The following is a 20,959-nucleotide window of genomic DNA, read 5'->3' as shown; positions in this document are numbered from 1 at the left end:
ATGAGTGGCACACGCACACTCACATTCACTTCATATTTTTTTGTTTAAATTACTCCACACAGTACTTATACTGATGTATAAACACAATTTGAGAAAAAGCAAAAAACTATACAGTATATTTGAAATTTAATAAATACATCCATAGACAAGGGCTGAATAAAAATGTGAATGTTGGGCACAGCGTTTATTGACTAACTACAGAATAAAGGGAAAGTATTTCCGATTTAAAAAAAAAAAAGTTTACCTCTTTAAATGGTTTGGTATTATGTTGGTGCTTACTACTGTACTTTAATATGATCAACTGAATTTACTCCACAGAAACACACACTCCCACTTGCTGAGACTTCGGGACATGTTGCAACTCAAAGCTACTGCAGTAGAAAAAATGTCTTTGTCACTTATATTTCTATGAAGGAGTTAATTAAAATTGTCTTGCCCCAGTTTTAACAAATCACATTTCCGCATTGATGAACCAAAATAGCTTGAAAATGATTACTAGAGGCCTTAATTTCCAGAAAACGAAGCTGGGATGCAGAGTAAATCTAAACACGGGCAGCATCCAAAAGTCATTGCAATCAGAATAATTGCTGATGTGACAGTAATGATTGGAAAAGTAGAGTCCGTGAAAATTCCACTCCTGCAACTCCAGGCAAGAATAGTTTGTCATCATACTTGGAATTATGCTTCATCTGATTCTGCTTTGTGTTCTGTTTAAGTTTACTGATTGTGTTCTGCGCTATTTACAGTCCGGTTCATTCAAAACATCTTCACTCTTCTCCATTTCTCCTGGTTGGATCTTCGGACTTGTCTTTGCTAATGTACCATAAATGGTCATGGCCTGAAGGCAGGGAAATATCATAAGTCATCAAATTAAATCTGGAAACATCTTGTCTGTTTTCACATGCATACCTGAGCAACCATGCTGCTAATGTCCCCTGTATTTGATGGGAGAAGGACAGTATTGGACTCTTTGGCAAGGTTGGAAAACGCAGACACATACTGCTCGGCCACGCTAAGTGAGGCTGCCGCATTTCCATTCTGCATGAGAAAATGAACAAGGAGAAGTTTAAAATTTTCCTGAACCCATTTAAAGGAGACTTGATAAAACTACTCTTCACCTGTTCAGCTAGGGCATCAGATAGAACACGGATGGCCTTGGCTTTGGCCTCAGCTTTGGCCATGACTGCTTGGGCTTCACCTGGAGGCAAATATTTTCAGTAATAGACAGTAATTGACATTGCGCTTATAGCCATAACGCTAGTATGGAAGATGATTTATTGAATGCACCTACCGGCCGCTTTGTTGATCTGTTCCTGTTTTTCACCCTCGGAGGCAAGAATCTGAGCTTGTTTACGTCCTTCCGCAACATTAATGTCCGATTCCCTTGTTCCTTCAGACTCTAGCACCGTGGCTCTCTTCTTACGTTCAGCCTCTACCTGTAGAATATTGTATGGCAAAACATTGCACATGGTCAACAAATACAGCAAAAATGATGGTCACTCACTAATGATTGTCTCTGTATGTTTGTATTTGTCAAATTACAGCATGTTCACAAGCAAATGTGTTAGAAGAAATGTGAATAAAAATATGACATAAGTTTGCCATTTTTCTATTAAGGGTTGTTTAATTCTTTTTACCCTCAAGAAAAAAAATGTTTTAAGAAAATCTAACATATGTAGATGTATATTAGCACTTTGGGTAACTTCAGGAATCTCCTTGAAACCTCACCTGCATTTGCATTGATTCCTTCACACGAGGCGGGACGTTTATATCTTTAATTTCATACCGCAAGCAACGGATTCCCCAGTCATCTGAAGCTTGGTTGATGGAGTGAACAATGTTGGAGTTAAGGGACTCTCTTTCCTTGAGAGGAAACAATATATATATAATTCTTATATTGTTGTTAAGGAGGTTAGATGTAAGAGCATGTCCTGACTCATTACCCGAAACACTTTGTCCAGTGTGAGTTTGCCCAGTTCTGAACGCATGGTGGTCTGTGCCAGCTGTGTGACAGCGTATTCAGGATCCTCAACACCATAACTAGCCTGGGGTGGACAATGTGCATTAAAAAATAAAAATCATTGACAGAGGAGCAGAAAATTAAATCGACACATTCATTTTAAAATCTTACTTTGAAAGGGTCCAGGATCCTTAAATACAGAACTCCGTCAATCTGTAGAGTTACATTATCTGTAAAACAAATTAGGAATACAATTGCAAAAGATATCCAAACATATTTTATTGAGTCAAACGTGTGTGCTCGAGGGGTAAACAGTTTGCACAGCATAAAATACATGTCAAAATTACTTACCTAAAGATACTGCAGACTGCTCTGGGACATCGATGACTATTTCTTTGAGGCTTTGCACATAGCGGATTCGGTCAAGTACTGGTATGAGGAAATTTAACCCCTACAGAAGGTCAACAAGGAGAGTATTAAGCAAACGTGATGCAAAAATGTTTCTGTATCTTTTGAATTTATACTATACCCCTGGCTAAGACATGCATGTTGCAAGCAAATACATTTTGTAGTAATCAGTGCTCCATTACCACAGCCAATAATCCATTTTTTTTAGCTGCACCACACATTAAGTGGGTTCTGCTTTAGGCTGCTTTGCGTTTGTTGCCAAAGTGCTTAATCTACGAGGTTTCAATCTTAAAATATCACTCACTGATCACACACTGAATTGATTGAAAATGTAATTAAAAAAAAAAAAGTGGAAAAATACCGGTTCTAGGATGCGATGGAAGCGACCCATTCTCTCCACCACCCACGCTTCCTGCTGGGGTACAAACAGGACCACCGTGTTCATAGGCAGACTGGACGCCCATCGCTGCTGAACTGGGGACACCCACAACCTTGGAACTGTTCGTCCACTTTGCTATAAAACACGCACACATACATATTACTTTAGATTGCAGAATAATTGCACATTCAAGTTGGTTCGACAAGTTTTATTTCAATGGCGATACGTGTTGACTGCAAACTGAGCGGCAAATCAGGTAAAGACCAAATTATCAATTAGAATCCTAACGGTCCAGCCCAATTCGGTCGTGAAAATGGTCACAAAATGAGTGAATTTACTCATGGATAAGTAGTCCATCTCTCCTGTACGACAACCGATGAGTTTGAATTGTGCACGCGTTCGCGTCAGATAAATGCACAGTAAACAGCAAATGCACTATTATTTGAATGTACCTGGAGAAGTGACCCGCCACTGCGGAACAGTGTTCGTATCATCATGTAAAGTAAAATTGAATGAACGATGATATGTAATTTGAGTTTCTAAATAAAACTAGACTCCATTCACAAGAACTCCCCACTCATCTGTGACCTATCATGGAAGTTACATCATGGGTGCAATGGTAGAAAGTCCGCCACAACGGGAAACAACAAGGTGGCAACTTTTGTTCCGTTACCCCGCAGCAATCAATGAAAAATAAAATAATATTGATAGATTGCTGCAAAAAGTATATTTTAATTTGTCAGCCTACAAAAAATACTTTTATACGTGTAATTTTTGTTCTTTTGAAGCAACAATACAACGTTCGGTGTACTTGTTATGGGGGTGGGGGGTAAATAAAATGCACATAAACACCCATTTATTTAAAAATAAATAAATACATGTAATGACAACAAAATATTTCAATTGTAAGTGAAGTACAATATGTAAGTAACCATCCCCGCCTGGAAAAGTGTTTTTATTCTTCTTTTGTTAGTGCCTCAGATGAATGTAGTACATGGCTAGATGCACTGAGTGGCGAGATTGAGTTTATTTTTGATACATCCGAGTTTTCAGACTTCTCGAGAGTTAATATTTTGAAAATGTATTTTCATTTACGACTTCTGTGTATCGTACTTGAAGCATTTTTTATTCAAAAATACGTTTCAATAGTGTGTAATTGTATATAAAGACAGATTTATTCAGATCTTGGTTTAGCCTGCGTCACCTGTCTCTTCTCTAATCATCCCTAGTCCGATTGGTCAGAGTAATTTGTCAAACCACGCCTTTTTAGAAAATATTGAGTTCCTATTGGCTAAAAAAGACGCTAATCACATGTTCTATTTCGCCTGTCCCCTGCCACTGTTTGCACCAATTGGCACTGAGGCGGCTGCTTTTATGGTAGTTTTAATCGTCCTGCTCTGCAATTTGCTTTACTTTGTCGGAAAAGTACTGCACCTGTAGTTTCCATAAACGAAAGGGTTTATGACTATGACAATTAATTAATTAGCGGGTACCATGATACCACACTCGCTTAATTACTTTCAAGCGTCTGCTTTCTTTCCGAAGTGAGTGAAACTACTGGATTGTTGTTGGAAGCGCTAATGTCGTTACTTTGTGTAAGAGGTAAGTTTTGTTTTATTTATTTCTAAGTTAAACAGGTTTAAAACCTGCTGTATGTCTTGGAGGGGCACTGTGCTTCATTGCATGAATCTTTAAATGCCGACGAAAACTGTACAGATTGTGTAAAACATGCGTAAGAAAAGCTAGAATGGTATTTTTAGTGTTTACAAATATTATTGTTACATTTTATTGATTGTTGTTTTTATAGACAAGCGTCCACATTATGTTGATTTGAAACGGAACCCTCTGTATTTGTATTGAGAAAGTGAAATTAGGTTAAAAAATGGTAACAAAAGTAAATATACAATCCAGTCCTCCTCAAAATAGTTTTATATATAGATGTGTAATATTTATGTGTCAATCCGATTCAAATTGACGTCCTTGTACCTGTGCAATCCAGTCCTCCTCAAAATACTTTTGTATATAGATGAGTAATATTAATGTGTCAATCCGATTCAAATTGACGTCCTTGTACCTGTGCAAATGAAATAACATTTGTTCAAACATAACCCACTTCACAATCACAAATCCAGATTCTATTAGGTGAAAGTTTGTGAAAAATATTTCAAAGTTGTGTCAAAAACTATTCTAGGAGTCTGCATTGAATTGGACAAGGAATTGCAGTGCGGCAGTATTATATTGGATCCATATGCACTCATCTGGTTGATAGCATTAGTCAGAATAGACTTCCTTACAGGGTGAACCATATAAAGGTCGCCATGTTTCACCCCATTGGCCATTCATGATGTGACGTTTGGTAGACTTTCAGCTAGGATCAGTGTTTATGCAACATGCTACAAGTGAATCCTCGAGCCATTGTCTGTAATGGAACCAATTTTTGTATTTGATATATTATATCACCCATTGATTTATTGTTTCAGCAAATGAAAGGCGGGAGGTGTTATGCTGATCAAGATAAACTGAAAGATGTAGCTTGAGTTGATGTGGTGACTCATCCCCTGATAACAGCTGGACAATGTCGCTTATTTATTGCTAGTCAAGAAGCTTCATCTCCATGGCAATGTCTTACTTAACACACAAGTGGTTTAACATAACATGTGGACATGTGGGTGAGACTGACAGTTAATCAAGGACAGGGCTGATTGGACGCATATTGTTATAGGTTGTGTCTGGATTCTGTCTCAGTGGTGAGCACTTCACAATACACTTATTTGTTGTGAGAGGTTTCGAGTGGGTACTGTATTGTCAGGTCAGCTGCAATTAATGTTGAATTTTAGTTGTGGTTACTTGGGGGGCGACATGCTAGACTGTATTAGCTGTGGCTGTGATGATGATGATGATGATGATGATGATGCATAATTATGGTTGTGGGTTTTTGTTTGTTGACCCAAAAAAAAAGAAAATTTTATGATCAAATTGCATCACAGTTTTGGGGGGTAAATCTTAGTTTCTATTTTCAAGCAGTTAAAGCCTCTTTCAGCTGACAGACAAACAGGGTTTCCCCCAGTGCTTTACAGGGCTGGTGGGCAGCCAGAATTTTCTGGCCCGCACCGCCAGACTAAACATCACACCCGTCCCCCATATTACAGTAATTAGTAGTATTTTAAAATCTAAATTACAGGTTTTGTATTATTATTGTTATTATCATTATCGTTATCATTATCATCATTATTATTATCATTATTATTATTATCATCATCATCATCATCAAGATTATTTTATAAAGCTTAGTTGGCGCCACAATATGGAAATGCCAGCTCAGTATGAATTCCCATTGAAAGCAAAAAAATATTTAATCATCTCACAGACTAGCATGTAGTTAAAATAAGAAATGACTTGCATTGCTGAGAGTAGCATTTGTGAAAATTTCCAACCATCATTATCATGACCAAAATTATCACATATTCTATGATATTACTAAAAGAAATCTCTAAAAACATTGCAATATATTTAATAATTTTGAATATATAAAAGGATAACATCAGCAACCACACGGTTTGTACTATATAGTATTGCGGATTGTAAATACAAATAGCAAAAACCAAAGTAAAATTTCATGCATTAAAGATCTCACTACAAAATGCCAGTGATGTATATTATATTGGTGAGCTGACAATATTCATAAGGTTTTAACTTTTTAATTTAAGATGTGTGTATCTTCAATCTGCCAAGTCAAGCACTGTACCTGTTGCTTGATTTGCCTGCTTGCTTATGTATTTACTGTACAGTATATGTGCAACATGCAAAAGCAATTTTTTTTGTTTTCCGTCAGAAAAACATTGTGTTTAATGAGTGTGAGCCCAGATAAGTAATACGTAAGAAAATGATTCTGACAAGAATTTGACTCCCTGCAAGACTTGAAATAATACAACTGCACAGGAAGAGGTTTAGTGTGTCGAGCAACAGCAGCAGCGTAGTGGAATTATGCGAGAACGAGGCAGAGACAGGGAGAGCGCTTAGAGATTGTGGATGTAATCCCTTGACCATCTGTTGCTCTCTCTCTCTCTCTATCTCTCTCTCTCTCTCTCTCTCGTGCTCTCTGTTTCTCTCCACCTGATCATAGCCGCCGGCACCAGCGGAAGTGCACTGCTGCCAGCAGCATTAGGAGAGCATAGTGTCACTTCCTGTTCCCGTTTTCCTGCAAATACAGCACAATGTTGTTTTGTTTTTCCCTCTGCTGTAGTGTGAGTGTCCCTGGTAGTGGCTCCGAATATTGTTCAAATGTGGTTTTAATTGGAATATGTATTGTCAAGGGAAGCAAGTACTTAAGTGAAAGTGAAACAAAAGGGTGTTGACAGTCTACTGCCTTCTTTGACATCTCCAATGCAAACACCCCAAATGGAGTCTTGTTAACAAAATAAATACATTCCATTTTATGATATAATGAAAGGAAGAAGTATTACAAAAAAGAGGGGGAAATGGTTTGTGACCTTAATAGATTTACGGACCTTGATAAACATCAGTTTCCACTATATTGCCCTCAGGCCTGTGAAATAACGTCATGCAAATCAGAGTATGTGGCTACTGTTCATTCGTCCTGCTGTGTCTCAGAGTAAAACGGAAAGTGTTTAGTGGAAAGTCCCCCAACCCTTTCCACCTCTTCACTCACAAGGAATTAACGAGTTAGGAAATACCTTGCTGGTAGAAATTGCATTTTTCTTATAGAATTTCATAAATAATGATATATCACATCATTACTTAAACTAAAAAAAACACTTTTCCCCTCATTCAATTTATTTATTGAAAGATGAAGAAAAAAATGTTTATTTTTGGGACCATTTCCAATCAAATCCTAAAGAATCGAACCACCCAGTTATGAGGAAACAGAAGTAGTGTGCGCTGACTGAGCAGGAGATGTTGCATTCAAATATGTAAGTGTCATTTGTGCCTCCATCATCCTGTTTCGGCCCATCTGCCATCTAAGGCTCCAGAGGTTTAGTAGGTTATATGCCTGAACACTGCCACAGCAATCACTAGTAATCCCCGCTAAAGCACTTCAATCCCAAACATTGTAATGTCGCTGCATCAAGAGAATAAAGATGGGCATTCTAAAAATAAACCAAAGCAACATTTTTACCACTTTCAGGAGTTTTTTTTTTTTGTAGCTTTTGTTACCTTTCCTAATGTGCTTCTTATCCACTCCCCACTATTTAATGTGCCATTGTTAGCTGTCTGTTTGTTAAACAGTTGTTTGTTGTGTGACACAGCTGTTCAGGTCTATCCTGATAGTAAAAAGGTTGGTGTTAAGGGATATGCAAAAAGTGTACAGTATTTCAATTGTAATCAAATGCAGATCTAAATATTAATATATGTTCAGAGTAATTAGGGCAACTTCTTGCTCTAGTTTAATGAAAGCTATATGTAAATCTTTTTTTTTCTCCCAACTATACCACACCCAAAAAATGTATGTTGGCCACTAATTCCATCAATACATGTTAGTACATGCAGTAACTCTCCAAAAATTTTTTGATAACAGTCCAAATTGGTTTTGTAATACCTTAAGGTTACATTGTCTAAAAATAGCATGGTATCAGGAAATGATAAGTACCAACAAACCTCTGTGGTAACATATTGGAAAATACCTAGCATTTAATGTAGCCTACTTGTAATGATCATGATCCTAAAATTAGCTTAAGTTAATTTTTCTATTAAACCTACTTTTTGATTCGAGAGGACTTGTGCTTATAATAATGATACATTTTAAAGAAGCATCTCACCTCAGTTCTATTTTTTATGAAGCTTCATATTGAATGGTGATGATGCTTGCGGTGACGTCATGAGCCTGGCTTGTTCATCTGTCTGCAAGGCTGTGTGTATGTAATCATGTGTCCCGGGTCATGGAACCTTTGTTTGCATATTAACGACGTTGTCAGGCTTCAATAACAATTGCTCCTGAGTCAAGATGTTATTCATGCCTAAATATAGGCCGATACGCGCACAAATTACCACAACTACCAATCAACAATGCTTTTAGAGCAACAAATACGCGAATTTGTGAATCACAAATATGTGGAGGAACTTGTATTATAATTCTTTTTCCTGCTCTGAAGGCATTTATGATTTCTTTTGAGTTCATTTTTATTTTTATGAGGACATATCTACATGTTGACTTTTTGTTGTTATTTTGTCGTAACCATTCATATTTTTGACTGCGGCTTCCAGCTTTCTCTGCACTGTTCATTAGAAAAAGTTAAATGTGGATACCTTTTTGTTTATACGCATGTGTGGTAGCTTTTTGTCTGGGAGTCTAGCGAGATGTCGAATTAAAACAGTAGTAAGTACAAGACCAATAGTAGGCATTTCTAACATTATAGCTCTACTATAATATAAACAAATGAGTATTCAATCAGAAGTGTTGTTAAAGGGGAAGTTAACAGAAAACATTTCTTTACAATAATATGCTCTATGCAGCCCCACTACTCTAACCTCGATATAAAAGTGTACTTTTCCACTGTAAAGTTTGTAAACGGGCCTTTCTATTTTTTGAAGTCCTTACCCGTGTGTAACCATGACTCAAGCTATGTTTCTGACTCTTGTCAAGATGGCTGAATTTGAATGATTTTTACACTATATATGGGTCTCTTAACTAAAACTGTTCTGCATTCTTTATTTGCAGTGAAAAAAGCCAAGCTCCACGGACCTTCTGGTGAGTGCTTTCACAAACGTTGTTTTTTTCCCGCATGGTCACACATTTACAATGTTCACTTTAGGCTGAACGCTTTGTTTGCAGGCGGGTTTCAGATGAAATGTGAGCCAGGTAGGGTAAAATCGTCCGAGCTGGATTAGCCCTTGCTGAGAAGCTTGTATCACACTAACTGTAATAGAGACTTGGAATTTGTACATGCTATTTATATATATATATATATATATATAGCTGGTTTGTTGATCTATTAGCATAGTATAGCACTTATTTTAGTATAGGTAATTTGGAAAATTTATTGAAGAGTGTCGCTCTAAAGACATTAAGGTAAAGAGCACCCTTTAATTCAAGTGGCCGTCAGTGTTTAGAACGTATTTAAAATTCTCTCTCTCTCTCTATGTATTTACAGTATTTATATATAAAAACTGTTCGTTATTGCAAAGATTAGCTGTGTTTATAGTCAAGGTTTTGTTTGACATGATGTAACCTTTGCGTCCTTCGATGCCAGCATGTGACTTAAGATCGTTGTCTTCTCAGACCAAATCCCTCTGCTCTCCACCTATGCCAATCCCTCGTTTAACCTCACACCCATCTTTTAAGCCTTGTGACGTGTCTTGCCAAAGAATCCAACAGCAGCGACAGAGTCACAGCGACTTCAGATGTGACAGTGATATTATTTTACATTCATTTTACATTCAATCACAAACTGACCTCTGCCTTTTGTTAAAGCGAACAGTCTCTGTTGCCAAGGATATTTATTTTTGATAATTACCCTGTGTAAGTCTTTCTTGTGTGTATTTTATGAGGCTCTTCCCTCCTCTGGGCCACACCTCGTGTAACACCTGCCCCAAAGCAAACATCATGGATAATTCACTTAATCCTTTTGTCTTTGTAAACATGCAATGGATAGAAAAAACTCTTCACACCCACTTTCGAATGGCAGGTTTTTGTAGTATAAAAAAATTAGACTAGGATGGGAGTTTTTTTCCACCATTAATGTGAACTACAACCTGTAGATATTAGTTGGAAAGAAAACATTGAATATTTTCTAGAGGCCAAGTAAAAAAATACAACAAACTGACATAATGTGTGTTTGCAACGTTTTGCAAAACTGAAGGAAGCCTGCTGAAAAAGCAACATTCGCTACATGTGCGCACCCTCACAATGCTGCGCCGTTCAGTGAGACAGGCTTAACTAGAATTCCCTCCATGCCCCAGTTACAGCTGAAGAAAAACAATACCACACAACATACACAGGTATAATGTTGTTTTAGTGATGAGCAATGTTGTTTACACCTTTTTGCAATTATGGCCAAGATGTTTTACCCGAACCATAAAAGATTCTCACCGTATGCTTTTGGTAAATTTCAAGTGGCTCTCTTCTTTGTGAGCTCAAGTTCCTATTGCACCACACTGCCCCGTTGCTCACACATATTGAAGAAGGATGGAGATTGTTGTACTAAATAGCCAGACGTTCCAGAAATTCCTTCATCTCCCTCCTTGTTGTTGGCCTTTTGGCAGCCTCCCTGATAATTTTTTTCTCTCGTCTTTTCATTAGCTTTGAAGGTATGTCCAATTCTTTTTCTATTTTCTTTCTTTTTCTATATTTTCTCTGCTTAACTACTTTCTTCACTATGTTCTAGAGTATATTATTTAATGCCTTGGCAATTCTTTTGTATTGTTATTCTGACTCTCTAAAGATTTATTGTTTCAATTGAGTTGTGCAGGTTATAGATTCCATTAATGGTGGAAAAAGTTTTGAGATGATTCACCTTAATCTTTTTTTTTTTTTTTTTTTTGACATCAGGGTGTGTAGACTTTTCATATACCTGTTTATGTTCTTGGGCTGCTTTCTGTCTGTAACTGACCTTATTGACAGTTATAGTATTTTAAATGTATATACCTGTATTTTTAAACGTTTAAACATTTTCATTATATGACTATACGGTCTTAACTGTACATTCAGCATGTAATATTTAGTGTTTTTTGGTCCAAAAGCAGCGGTTAAGGCAAATTATTTAAAGCCTACTATGATAAAAGAAATACATTTACCTGTATTTTTATTGTCCAGCAATCATTCAGCAATAAGGCTGAATTCATTATTACCGGCAGTCCTGTCGTTTCTGCGTAAGTACAGAACACTTGTGACCTTTCTCCCTCTTTGTGTACACAGGGCTTGTGTGTGACGTGTTTGCTTTGTATTTTCCCCCACACCTTCATTTAGGCTTTAATTTGGAACATTAGCTTTCTGGATGAATGTGTCCAACTTAAAATAACCTTGGATATGCCACTGCCTGGTTTTCCACTCACTACCTCAGGAAGCTTGAACTTGATAAGAGATTTGTTTTGTTGGGTTAGTACATGTTTTCAACTCAGAACCAGACTGGAGAATGATGAATTGACCAGCAAAGGTTGAAATCCGTCCTGGATATGTTTTCTGTTGAATGCGTTGTCAATAAGAGGTCGGAATTCAAAATGTCAGTCTTTCGACTGCCTGAGTTTTCCTGACTAATTTATGAAGGCGGGGAAAACAGCATCCATCAATAGTGGATGGAGATGCATGACTTGGATAAGTGGACAGTCTCAGGACCCCAAGTATCTCAAAAGCAAAAAAACAAACTTTGGGAGTAAATCCAACATCTTGCCATCTTTAATAATGCCAGCAATACTGTTCTATCCATCCAATGGGGAAGGAAGAAAAATAGATAGATACATTTTATACCCCAACAATTATTGAATAAAACAGTGATAAAAACTCCAAGTGTTTTCCATGAAGAATAGATGTTAGTTCCACCAAAAAAAATCCAAAATAATAACTTTTTTTTTTTATTGAGAAGAAAAAAATCAGCAAGTAGGTAAATGCCGTGGGTGCCGAACACACCTAAGCGGGAGTTGAATCAAAAGTGCCTCAAATGTCACCTGCGCAGTCAATTAGTTGCCATCAACAATGATTTCACCACAGTCAGCACATTTCTTGACAATCACCTACAGTCAATTTATTTATTGATATGTCTTCCTTATTATTGACCAGGGTTATAGTTAGTTTAATTCTGTCGAGCATTTCATTTCGGCAACATTGAGCTTTCACTTTTGAGAAAATATAGTGTCTTTGTGAACTAAAATAAACTTTGTTGGATGCTTTTGCCATTCCCCATTGTGCTAGGTCAGCGTCGCTTCTAATTGTGGCAGGCAGCCTATAGAAGACAGTATCTGCTGCAAAGGCCCCACAGCTGCAGTTCTAAGTGGTGTTGATCTAATCCATACAACCTCTTCCTTATCTCTTCTATTCATGGTAGCCAACCCAAGTGTGGCACATCCTAGGCTAATGATATAAATCTAATTAGAGAATGGTTCGAGCATCCCCCTGGCTCCTTTTATAATAATGTATTTTCTTTGGCTTCTGTCCCCTTGAGACAGTGATTAGGTCTGTGCTCTGTCACTTTTGCTCTTGTAGACACGACAGCACTTTTAGACTGCTGCCAGGGTGTCCTCAGTGTCGTTTCTTTTGTTTCAGGCAGTAATAAAAGAAAAACAGATACCTGTTATGGGTCTTTGAAATCCATTATTTGCTGGCTGCTTTGTTGAAGGCAGGGTAAATGTTTTGATTGTGTTTCTGGGGTAACCTGAAAGTGTCACAAGACTGCAACCAAGCAGCTGATCCCTTGCTTAGTTTTTCCCATAGTTTGTGTGTGAGTGTGCGCACATGTGTGTACATGTATGTGTGTGTGCGTGCACGCCATGCGTGGGTGTGTCTACTCTAAATATATATTTTTTAAATTCCATCAAGGAGGTTAGTTTAGTTATGCTTTTAGCTTTTTTAAACAGAGTTCCTGAAAGGATGGCTGGGTGTGTGTTTATGGGAGAATTGAGTTTTGCAGCCACCAGCGCTGTTTGAAATATGTTGCTAAAGGTTTTCATGATATCTCAGTTTTTTTATATTCATAAATAAACGCGCATACATATCTATTGTACTGCACAGCCAATGAAGTCCAATGAAAAAATACTGATGTGAACACTTTATGAACAGGACAAAATGTGCACCTCCTTTTTGTTTGTTTTTGTCTTTTTAAAGTTTGATTCCGCTCAGTGTAAACAGCACGGGCAGGCTTTCGTTGCCTTTCGGTAATACTACCTGAGTGTGACCGCAATCTCTGGGTGTGAAAATTGTATGTGCATTTTTTTGCATCCTGCTGCAATGTCAAAATGAGAACAATGGAATTTAGTTTTTTTTATCTCTAGCTCATAAGTCATGAGCATATACTTACAGTAATTTCTGGACTATAAGCCGCTACCTTTTTCACTTGCATTCAACCCTGCGGCTAATACAAAGGTGCGTCTTATCCATCAAATCACAAGGGGGCGCACTATAAAGGCAGAGCAAAACAGACCAAGTGAGTCCAAATACACTAGGAGAGACAGAACGAGAGCGAGGCAATTTGTGCCCTCGTTATGGAAAAGAAAGTAGCGGGGACCCGGTGCAGTAACATTAAAACACCTGCGACTTACAGTCGCATATATGTGTAACAAACTCGAGTATTCACCCAAATTTAGCTAGTGCAGCTTATAGTCAGGTGCGCCTTATAGTCCATAAATTACTGTAATAGTAGTAATTTTAAATATTCCAGTAATATCACATGGCCTGACTGACTTCAATAAATGGGCCTTTGAATGGTTGAGAAAATTCTTTGTGGTCTTTTAAGAATTGTTTTTGAGTCCAACTGTATTATTTCATCCTTGTTGTTACAGACAAATTCAACACTTATGTGACTCTGAAGGTGCAGAATGTCAAAAGCACGACAATCACCGTGCGAGGGGATCAGCCTTCCTGGGAACAAGATTTCATGTTGTAAGTACATGAACTTGGAAGATATTCAACGTTATGTTTTATGCTGTATGCATACTCAAAATTGCAGTCTTCTGTGTATTTTGAGTAAACTGTGACTGTGGTATTCCTCCTTGTTTATTCAACTGTTTACTTTCCTCATCGTACATCGTGAAAGGTACCCATAGTGATCAGAGAGCTATTTGAGGGTGTTTGTCTTTTGTGAACACCAACATTGTGCCAGTGTTTGTTGTTCCAGACTCTCTAATACCAGTAACCGGAGTCTGTGTTCATTGAAATCCAACACGTGAAGACCTGACTCATATAAAATCAAATACATGATGATGTCAGATATACAGAACTCGGATGTCATGTGTTGCACACGTCATAGGGATGGATGATAATTTTATATCAATATTTATCATGAATCATAATAGTTTGGTTGTTGATTGTGTTTACTTGGCCAAATACTGATTGCAGAAGATTTGTATAGCGAATTTAAACGAGAGCCTGCTAGTTCAAATTCATATCCTTGCATGACTGATTTATTCCGCTATCTTGTTTGAGCACATGATACAAAAAGCCTTTATCTCTGCACCTGGACACCATGGATACCCCCCCCCCCCCCAACCCAACCCTGTGCTTTTTGTCAATTAGCTGTTCATTTTTATTATCCCTCTCATCTTTCTTTTGATTGGACCAGAGCGAATTGTAAACTACCACAGATGAGAGTATGTAAATGCTCTTGTTATGCGGCTCCCTTTTGAAAATTAATGTCCAATTTCATTGCAGCCATCAGGCTATATTTGAACCCTTTGAATAGTGAGGTGAATGTAAAACAAGGCAGGAATGGATTTGACTAATACAGTGGTTCTTAACCTTGTTGGAGGTATTGAACCCCACCAGTTTCCTGTGTTTATTCACTGAACCCTTCTTTATTGAAAAATAAAATGCCGGTATGATTTTTTCCCCCCCTTCAAATTCAAGACAGGTATAGACTTTACAGGTGAACAAAACAAACAGGGAGAGTAGCCTTTTCATCGAATCTGGCTTTCATTTCCTTAAATTCAGAAAACATTATGTTCTTCGATTCCCTATCTCTATGCAGCTTTTTACTAGCTAGCTAGTTGTGCTGGACTCGAATTGCTCAACTTGGCATTGCAAATCATGCAGTTAGGACACTGACTCCCAGCATTGAACTCTATATTTAGAGAGCACTTTAAAACAACCACCACTGTTTTCTTAAGATAGAACCCAGGGGCAGCAGATACAATGAAAACAGCAAAGGCCCCAGAAATGAACCCTGCGGAACACCATATCTTCTGTTACATATGTGAGTTCATATTGCATATATACGTCCGATCACTCTCTCTTTTTTTCTGGACAGAGTTGGTATAAAGGGATCACAATAATAAAGAAATCACACGACGTACCATCACAACAGCCACAAGTCGACTACTGACCCCACCAAATTTCCTGCAGCACAGATAGGCCAAGCAATGTAGCACAACCACCTGCAGCCAATGATGGCCAATCGAGACATATCATCACAAATCCTTTAAGTCGCGTGGGTCTCTTGACCTCCTCCGAACCCCTTGAGGTTCATTCGAACCCAGGTTAAGAACCACTGGACTTATATTTAACAAAAGCAGGAACCATCTCCTTGTAGTGATTCTTGTCAGGCTACACTTTCTTCTGATATTTGTTTCCCTTAGTGCAGCTAATTTTGTGGATATTGAAATTATTATATATTTTTTTCCACAGTGAGATCAACCGGTTGGATCTTGGGCTCATTGTTGAGGTGTGGAACAAAGGCCTCATCTGGGACACCATGGTGGGGACAGCCTGGATCCCTTTGAAACGTATTCAACAATCAGAGGAGGTTAGAATGGCTAGAATAGCCATACATAATAAAAGACATTTCACATATTTTTGGTTAAACATAGTCTACATACTCTACACCAGGGGTGGGCAATTAATTTTTATCGGGGGCCGCATGAGAAACCTGAATTGTGTCAGAGGGCCACCAACTTTCTTTCATTGTAAAATGCTCAAATTAAATATTTTGAATAGCTGGTACTGATAATCAGAAGAATAAAGCACTCTGTAAATATTTATATTAGCTTATGTGAAATTGTGGTGTATTGGTTAAATAAGAAAAACAATTATTGAACCAGTGCAATTTATTTTTAATTTGTTAATCTCCACAAACAATAACTTGTAATGTTTTCCACCTCATGTTACCTCTTCAGTGAGAATAATCCAGTCTGTTCTGGGCTTGAACAAGGGCATTGAAATCTGGCGGAATGTCTGAAGTGGCTATGCGAAGGACAGCTGAGAGGTGGTCATCAGTCATAGAGGATCTGTGTTTGGATTTGTTGAACTTCATAACTGAGAATGTCTGTTCACAATGATAGGTAGATCCAAAGAGGACTAGGATCCTCTGAGCATGCCTCCTCAGGTGTGGAAAGTTCTCCTCTTTGAGGGCGGAGTAAAAGTCCAGCAGTGAGACTGACTTGAAGTGATCTGTCAGAAGTGTGTCAGACTGCAGATCAATGAGTTCCATCTGAACTTCACTTGGTGCATCATCCACACTGCAGTTGAAGGGAGAAGAAACCATGTGCATTTCACTCTCAAGAGTTTTGAAATCTTGAAATCGCCTTGAAAACTCTGCATGCAATGCTTCTAACATGGTTGAGTACTTCTGGAGATGATCACCTGATCTTTTGGCTTCCTTAAGTGTTGGCAAGTGGGTCAGAATCTTTTCCTTCACTTGGCTTGAGAGAAGCTGCAGTTTTCTCATGAAAGCCTTCACTGCACTGTACATCTCATGCACAAAAAGGCCCTTGCTCTGCATTTTGACATTTAGTTCGTTCATTAGTGCAGTCACATCCACAGCGAATCCGAGGTCTGCCAACCAGTCGTTATCTGAAAGTTCTGGGACGTCATGACCTTTCTGAATACAGAAGTCTTGAATCTGGTCTCTCAGGTCCCAGACAATTTTCAGAACCTTGCCAAGGCTGAGCCACCTAACAGTGCAGTGATAGCTTATGTCACCATGTTCAGCCTCATTTTCCTCCAACAAAGCAACAAACTGTCTGTGATTTAAAGCTCTCGCTCTGATGAAGTTAACTATTTTAGTGACAGCATCAACGACATTTTTCATTTTTAACACTGTCTTACACAACACTTCCTGATGTATGATACAATGCAAAAATGTCAATTTCTGATCAGGGTTCATTTCTGTCACTTTATCCTGCATTCTCTTTAAAAGTCCAACATTTTTCCTGGTCAGATTTGGACAACCATCTGTTGTCACACCTGTAAGCTTGTCCCATTTCAGTCCTAACATGGCCATACATGCATTTACCTCTCTGAACAAGTCATTACCTGTGGTTGTCCCTTTTATTGACTTCATGGCTGCCAACTCCTCCGTGATTTGAAAGTCTGCGGTTATCCCACGTAAGAAGATGAGCAGCTGGGCGGTGTCACGTACATCGCAGCTCTCATCCAAAGCCAGAGAAAAAAAGTCAAAGTCGGCCGCTCTGTTCTTCAGCTGAAGCTCTAAGTTTCCCGCGATGTCCTCAATCCGCCTCGTTACAGTGCGTCGGGAGAGTGACACGTTCTCAAACACGCCCTTTTTCTCTGGGCACATCAGCGCAGCAGAGTCCAATAAACACTCCTTAATAAACTCTCCGTCAGAAAACGCCTTACTTTTTCTGGCGATTTTGTGAGAAATGACATAACTTGTCCTGACGGCTGATTCTCTGGGAGTGTGAAGTTTAGTGAAAAATCCTTGTTGGGTTTGTAGTTTTGCAAGCAATGCATCAGACTCCATTGCACGCTCTTCACCAGACAGATTTCTGTATTTATCTTCATGCTTGGTCGTGTAGTGGCGATTCAAATTATATTCTTTAAACACAGCAACCTGTTTACCACAGACTAAGCACACTGCTTTACCTTTAATTTCTGTGAAGAAATATTTGGCAACCCATGTCTTGTTGACAATACGGAATTCGTTATCAACTTTTCTTTTCTTGGGGTGTTCCGACATCTTGAGGGTAACCTGGCGCGAGTAAAAGTGCTACGTCTACGACGTGCATACGTAGTGACGTAACATTTTTCAAAATAAAATTCCAAAATAAAAGTTAAAATTTTTTTTGTTTAATTTATGGTGTTTATGATTGGCCTCACGCGGGCCGGACAGGGACGTACAAAGGGCCGGATGTGGCCCGCGGGCCGTAATTTGCCCAGGTCTGCTCTACACAATACATTATCCAAATGCAGTGTCAGACCTACACAATATAAGATAATAAAGTTGTCTTATTTTTGGACTTAAGAGATCCTCTTCAAAAATCCAAAGCTCTCATTTTCTAAATACACTTTTCGTCATTTCCATTTTTTTTTTTTTTTTTTGCTTTATCATCTTGGAGAGTTATTCAGTGGTAGGCAACCATCAGAGCTAGTGTGAAAAAAAGAGAAGTGCTTACTGTAAATTGCTGTCGCCTCCAAGTCATAATGTAAAATAAACTATGTGTTGCTTACAGGAGATTTGTCTGACATGATGGCATAGTTGCATTGTACTGCAGGGTGTGTCGGACTGGGAATACACAGCTCTAAACCTATATAAACAAGTACAAGATGTGCTAGAGAAATTACAATATCCCTGATGCACACTGTGTCGGTTACGTGTAGTTTACAAAAACTGTAAATGGTAGTCACAGAGTTGGTTAATTCATGCTTTCAGATGCTTCCTGAATTTTGAAATTTTCTGACTGATTTCTGTTAAATGTCCTTCTCAATCCCAAATTGCAGGAAGGTCAAGGTCAATGGCTTCTCCTAGATGCAGAGGTCTTGATTAAAGCAGATGAGATATACGGCACCAAAAACCCGACCCCTCATCGACTCTTACTGGACACTCGCTTTGAACTGCCTTTTGGTGAGATAATCAATTTCAAGTCATCTTCCTGTGGACTTTGGTTTTCATACATTTCTTTAATCTTATTTTTTCAGCCTTCATTTATTCTGTGGCATTTTTTATTATTATTAGATATTCCAAAATACTTTGACTCTGCAGAACGTGGCTATTGTAATATAGGTAGAACCCTTGCTATTCGTGTTAACCTGGAGCAAATCAGTCATGACCCACAGAATCTTAGTGGACTGAAATGTCAGCAGCTGGTATTGAAGTTGCCTGGGGCATGACTCACAGATTGAGGACGTCATCATGCAGCCTGGTGTCCTTCTCACTAATGCAGGAATATGTAGTGTCAACCTAACGTAACCATTTAAACAGTGACATCATATTAACTTTTTTTTCTTCCACGGAGGTTTCCTCTCCATTGGCTTGACAGTAAATATTTTACTTTTGTATGGGTGGTTAATTTCAACTTGTCTGGCTCAATTCTTTTGATCCAAAGGTCTTGTCTGGTGACTCTTCTTCTCCGGGAGAAGCACCTTTAAGGTTGCAGGAGGACATGATGGCTTTGTGCCATTAAACCTAAATAGCTGGAATTCTTTAAATGTCTCTCCTATGTGTGTAAATGTGTAGGTGTGTTAATGTCTGCTAGTGTGCTGAGCAAAGTCGAATCCTTCTGAAAGATTGTCTGATAATAGAGGATAATTTTCTCTTAATGGAAGGTAATCATACCCTATAAGTTAGTAAGTTTGGGAAATGCTTAGGTTACATTTTAAAGTTTGTAAATGTAACTAAATATATACAATGCATTGATGGTTTGCATCTAGATGGAGTCATTTATACGGCCTTATTCAGATCACATTCAAATTTTTGAGCTTCTACTAGTTGATAACTGGTAAAAACTGCTTTGTCTCATCTTTGTATTATGACATTTTTTCTCGTCTCATAGACAGTTAACTGTTCAGCTGAGTATTTTTCTGATAATTTAAATGGTACAAAATCAAATACAGTGTCTGCAGGAGAGACGTTTGTGATTTCATAACTAATTGTGACAATCCCAAACTAACACATTTTCATTTCCTGACTTGTAAACCACTCATATAAAACTAAATCAACGCTGGTGTATTATGTGGTGTCCTGGAATATTCCACTCAAAATAAAAGGTTACCTTTTTTGTGCATTTTGCCACTAGATATCCCAGAAAATGAGGCACAGTACTGGACAGACAAACTGGAACAAATCAATTCCATGGAAATCCATGACGAGGTAGGACATTGTGAATAGGTTTAAATATCAATTAGTCCATTTTAGAAAATGACAAAAAATTGCATGATGCTTGTCATCCAGGTGCCAATCACTATTTACTATTTTTGTGTACTTTTGTACTGACAAATGTGCTTGTTATTGTGTTCGTCTCACTTGCAGTACACACTTCACAACGACATTGACAGCCATCCATTGCCTCCCACAGCTTCCCAGTGCTGTGAGTAATTCCTACTTTTAGCCTCTAGATAGAGTCATTTCTCAGATTTTCTCATTCCACAGGCTTTAACATGCATTTGTTCTTCCCTACCTGGGGGATTTATTTTTCTTCATGGACAAATGTCGTTCTTATTCTTAAAATCGTTTGTCAAGGTTTATTACTAAAACCAATTCATTCCTATCAGCCTCATGACATTGTTAAAGGTTTCCGTGTCAGTTTGATAGCTGAAGTCTTTACAGCCATTGGTAGGTATTAACAATGCTTTCAGTATAAATAAATAAAACAAAGAC

At 38.2% G+C, this 20,959-nt stretch overlaps 3 protein-coding genes across 12 annotated transcripts in view; 1 reads left to right on the top strand and 2 right to left on the bottom strand.

Annotated features, from left to right (window-relative positions):
• Positions 1-109: 109 nt before the first annotated feature.
• On the bottom strand, positions 110-3,368 carry stoml2 (stomatin (EPB72)-like 2). The gene is made up of 10 exons (XM_077586382.1): positions 3,200-3,368; positions 2,730-2,882; positions 2,312-2,411; positions 2,132-2,190; positions 1,944-2,045; positions 1,729-1,863; positions 1,292-1,436; positions 1,119-1,198; positions 910-1,038; positions 110-838 (listed from the first exon to the last, which is right to left on the bottom strand). Exons 1-10 carry the CDS (start codon positions 3,242-3,244, stop codon positions 737-739), a joined length of 1,050 nt encoding a protein of 349 aa, XP_077442508.1. The 5' UTR covers positions 3,245-3,368; the 3' UTR covers positions 110-736.
• Positions 3,369-4,107: 739 nt separating this feature from the next.
• Positions 4,108-20,959, top strand: part of unc13bb (unc-13 homolog Bb (C. elegans)) — a 55,850-nt gene continuing 38,998 nt past the window's right edge. For 9 of the 10 annotated variants that reach the window (XM_077585505.1, XM_077585516.1, XM_077585514.1 and 6 more), the window contains exons 1-7: positions 4,108-4,349; positions 9,424-9,453; positions 14,193-14,292; positions 16,033-16,150; positions 19,084-19,207; positions 20,379-20,452; positions 20,612-20,669. In XM_077585505.1, coding sequence (XP_077441631.1) covers positions 4,328-4,349; positions 9,424-9,453; positions 14,193-14,292; positions 16,033-16,150; positions 19,084-19,207; positions 20,379-20,452; positions 20,612-20,669 — 526 coding nt within the window. In that variant the 5' untranslated portion in view covers positions 4,108-4,327. Of the gene's footprint in view, positions 4,350-9,423; positions 9,454-14,192; positions 14,293-16,032; positions 16,151-19,083; positions 19,208-20,378; positions 20,453-20,611; positions 20,670-20,959 lie in introns of those variants that run through there. The other variant, XM_077585512.1, reaches the window with a different exon arrangement.
• Positions 16,517-18,322, bottom strand: LOC144063987 (general transcription factor II-I repeat domain-containing protein 2A-like). The gene has a single exon (XM_077586092.1). The coding sequence runs from the start codon at positions 18,320-18,322 to the stop codon at positions 16,517-16,519; it is 1,806 nt and encodes a 601-aa protein (XP_077442218.1).

The sequence above is a fragment of the Vanacampus margaritifer genome, chromosome 14 (assembly GCF_051991255.1).
Source record: "Vanacampus margaritifer isolate UIUO_Vmar chromosome 14, RoL_Vmar_1.0, whole genome shotgun sequence".
Classification (NCBI taxonomy): Eukaryota; Metazoa; Chordata; class Actinopteri; order Syngnathiformes; family Syngnathidae; genus Vanacampus; species Vanacampus margaritifer.
This window is presented reverse-complemented; position numbering and strand designations above follow the sequence as displayed.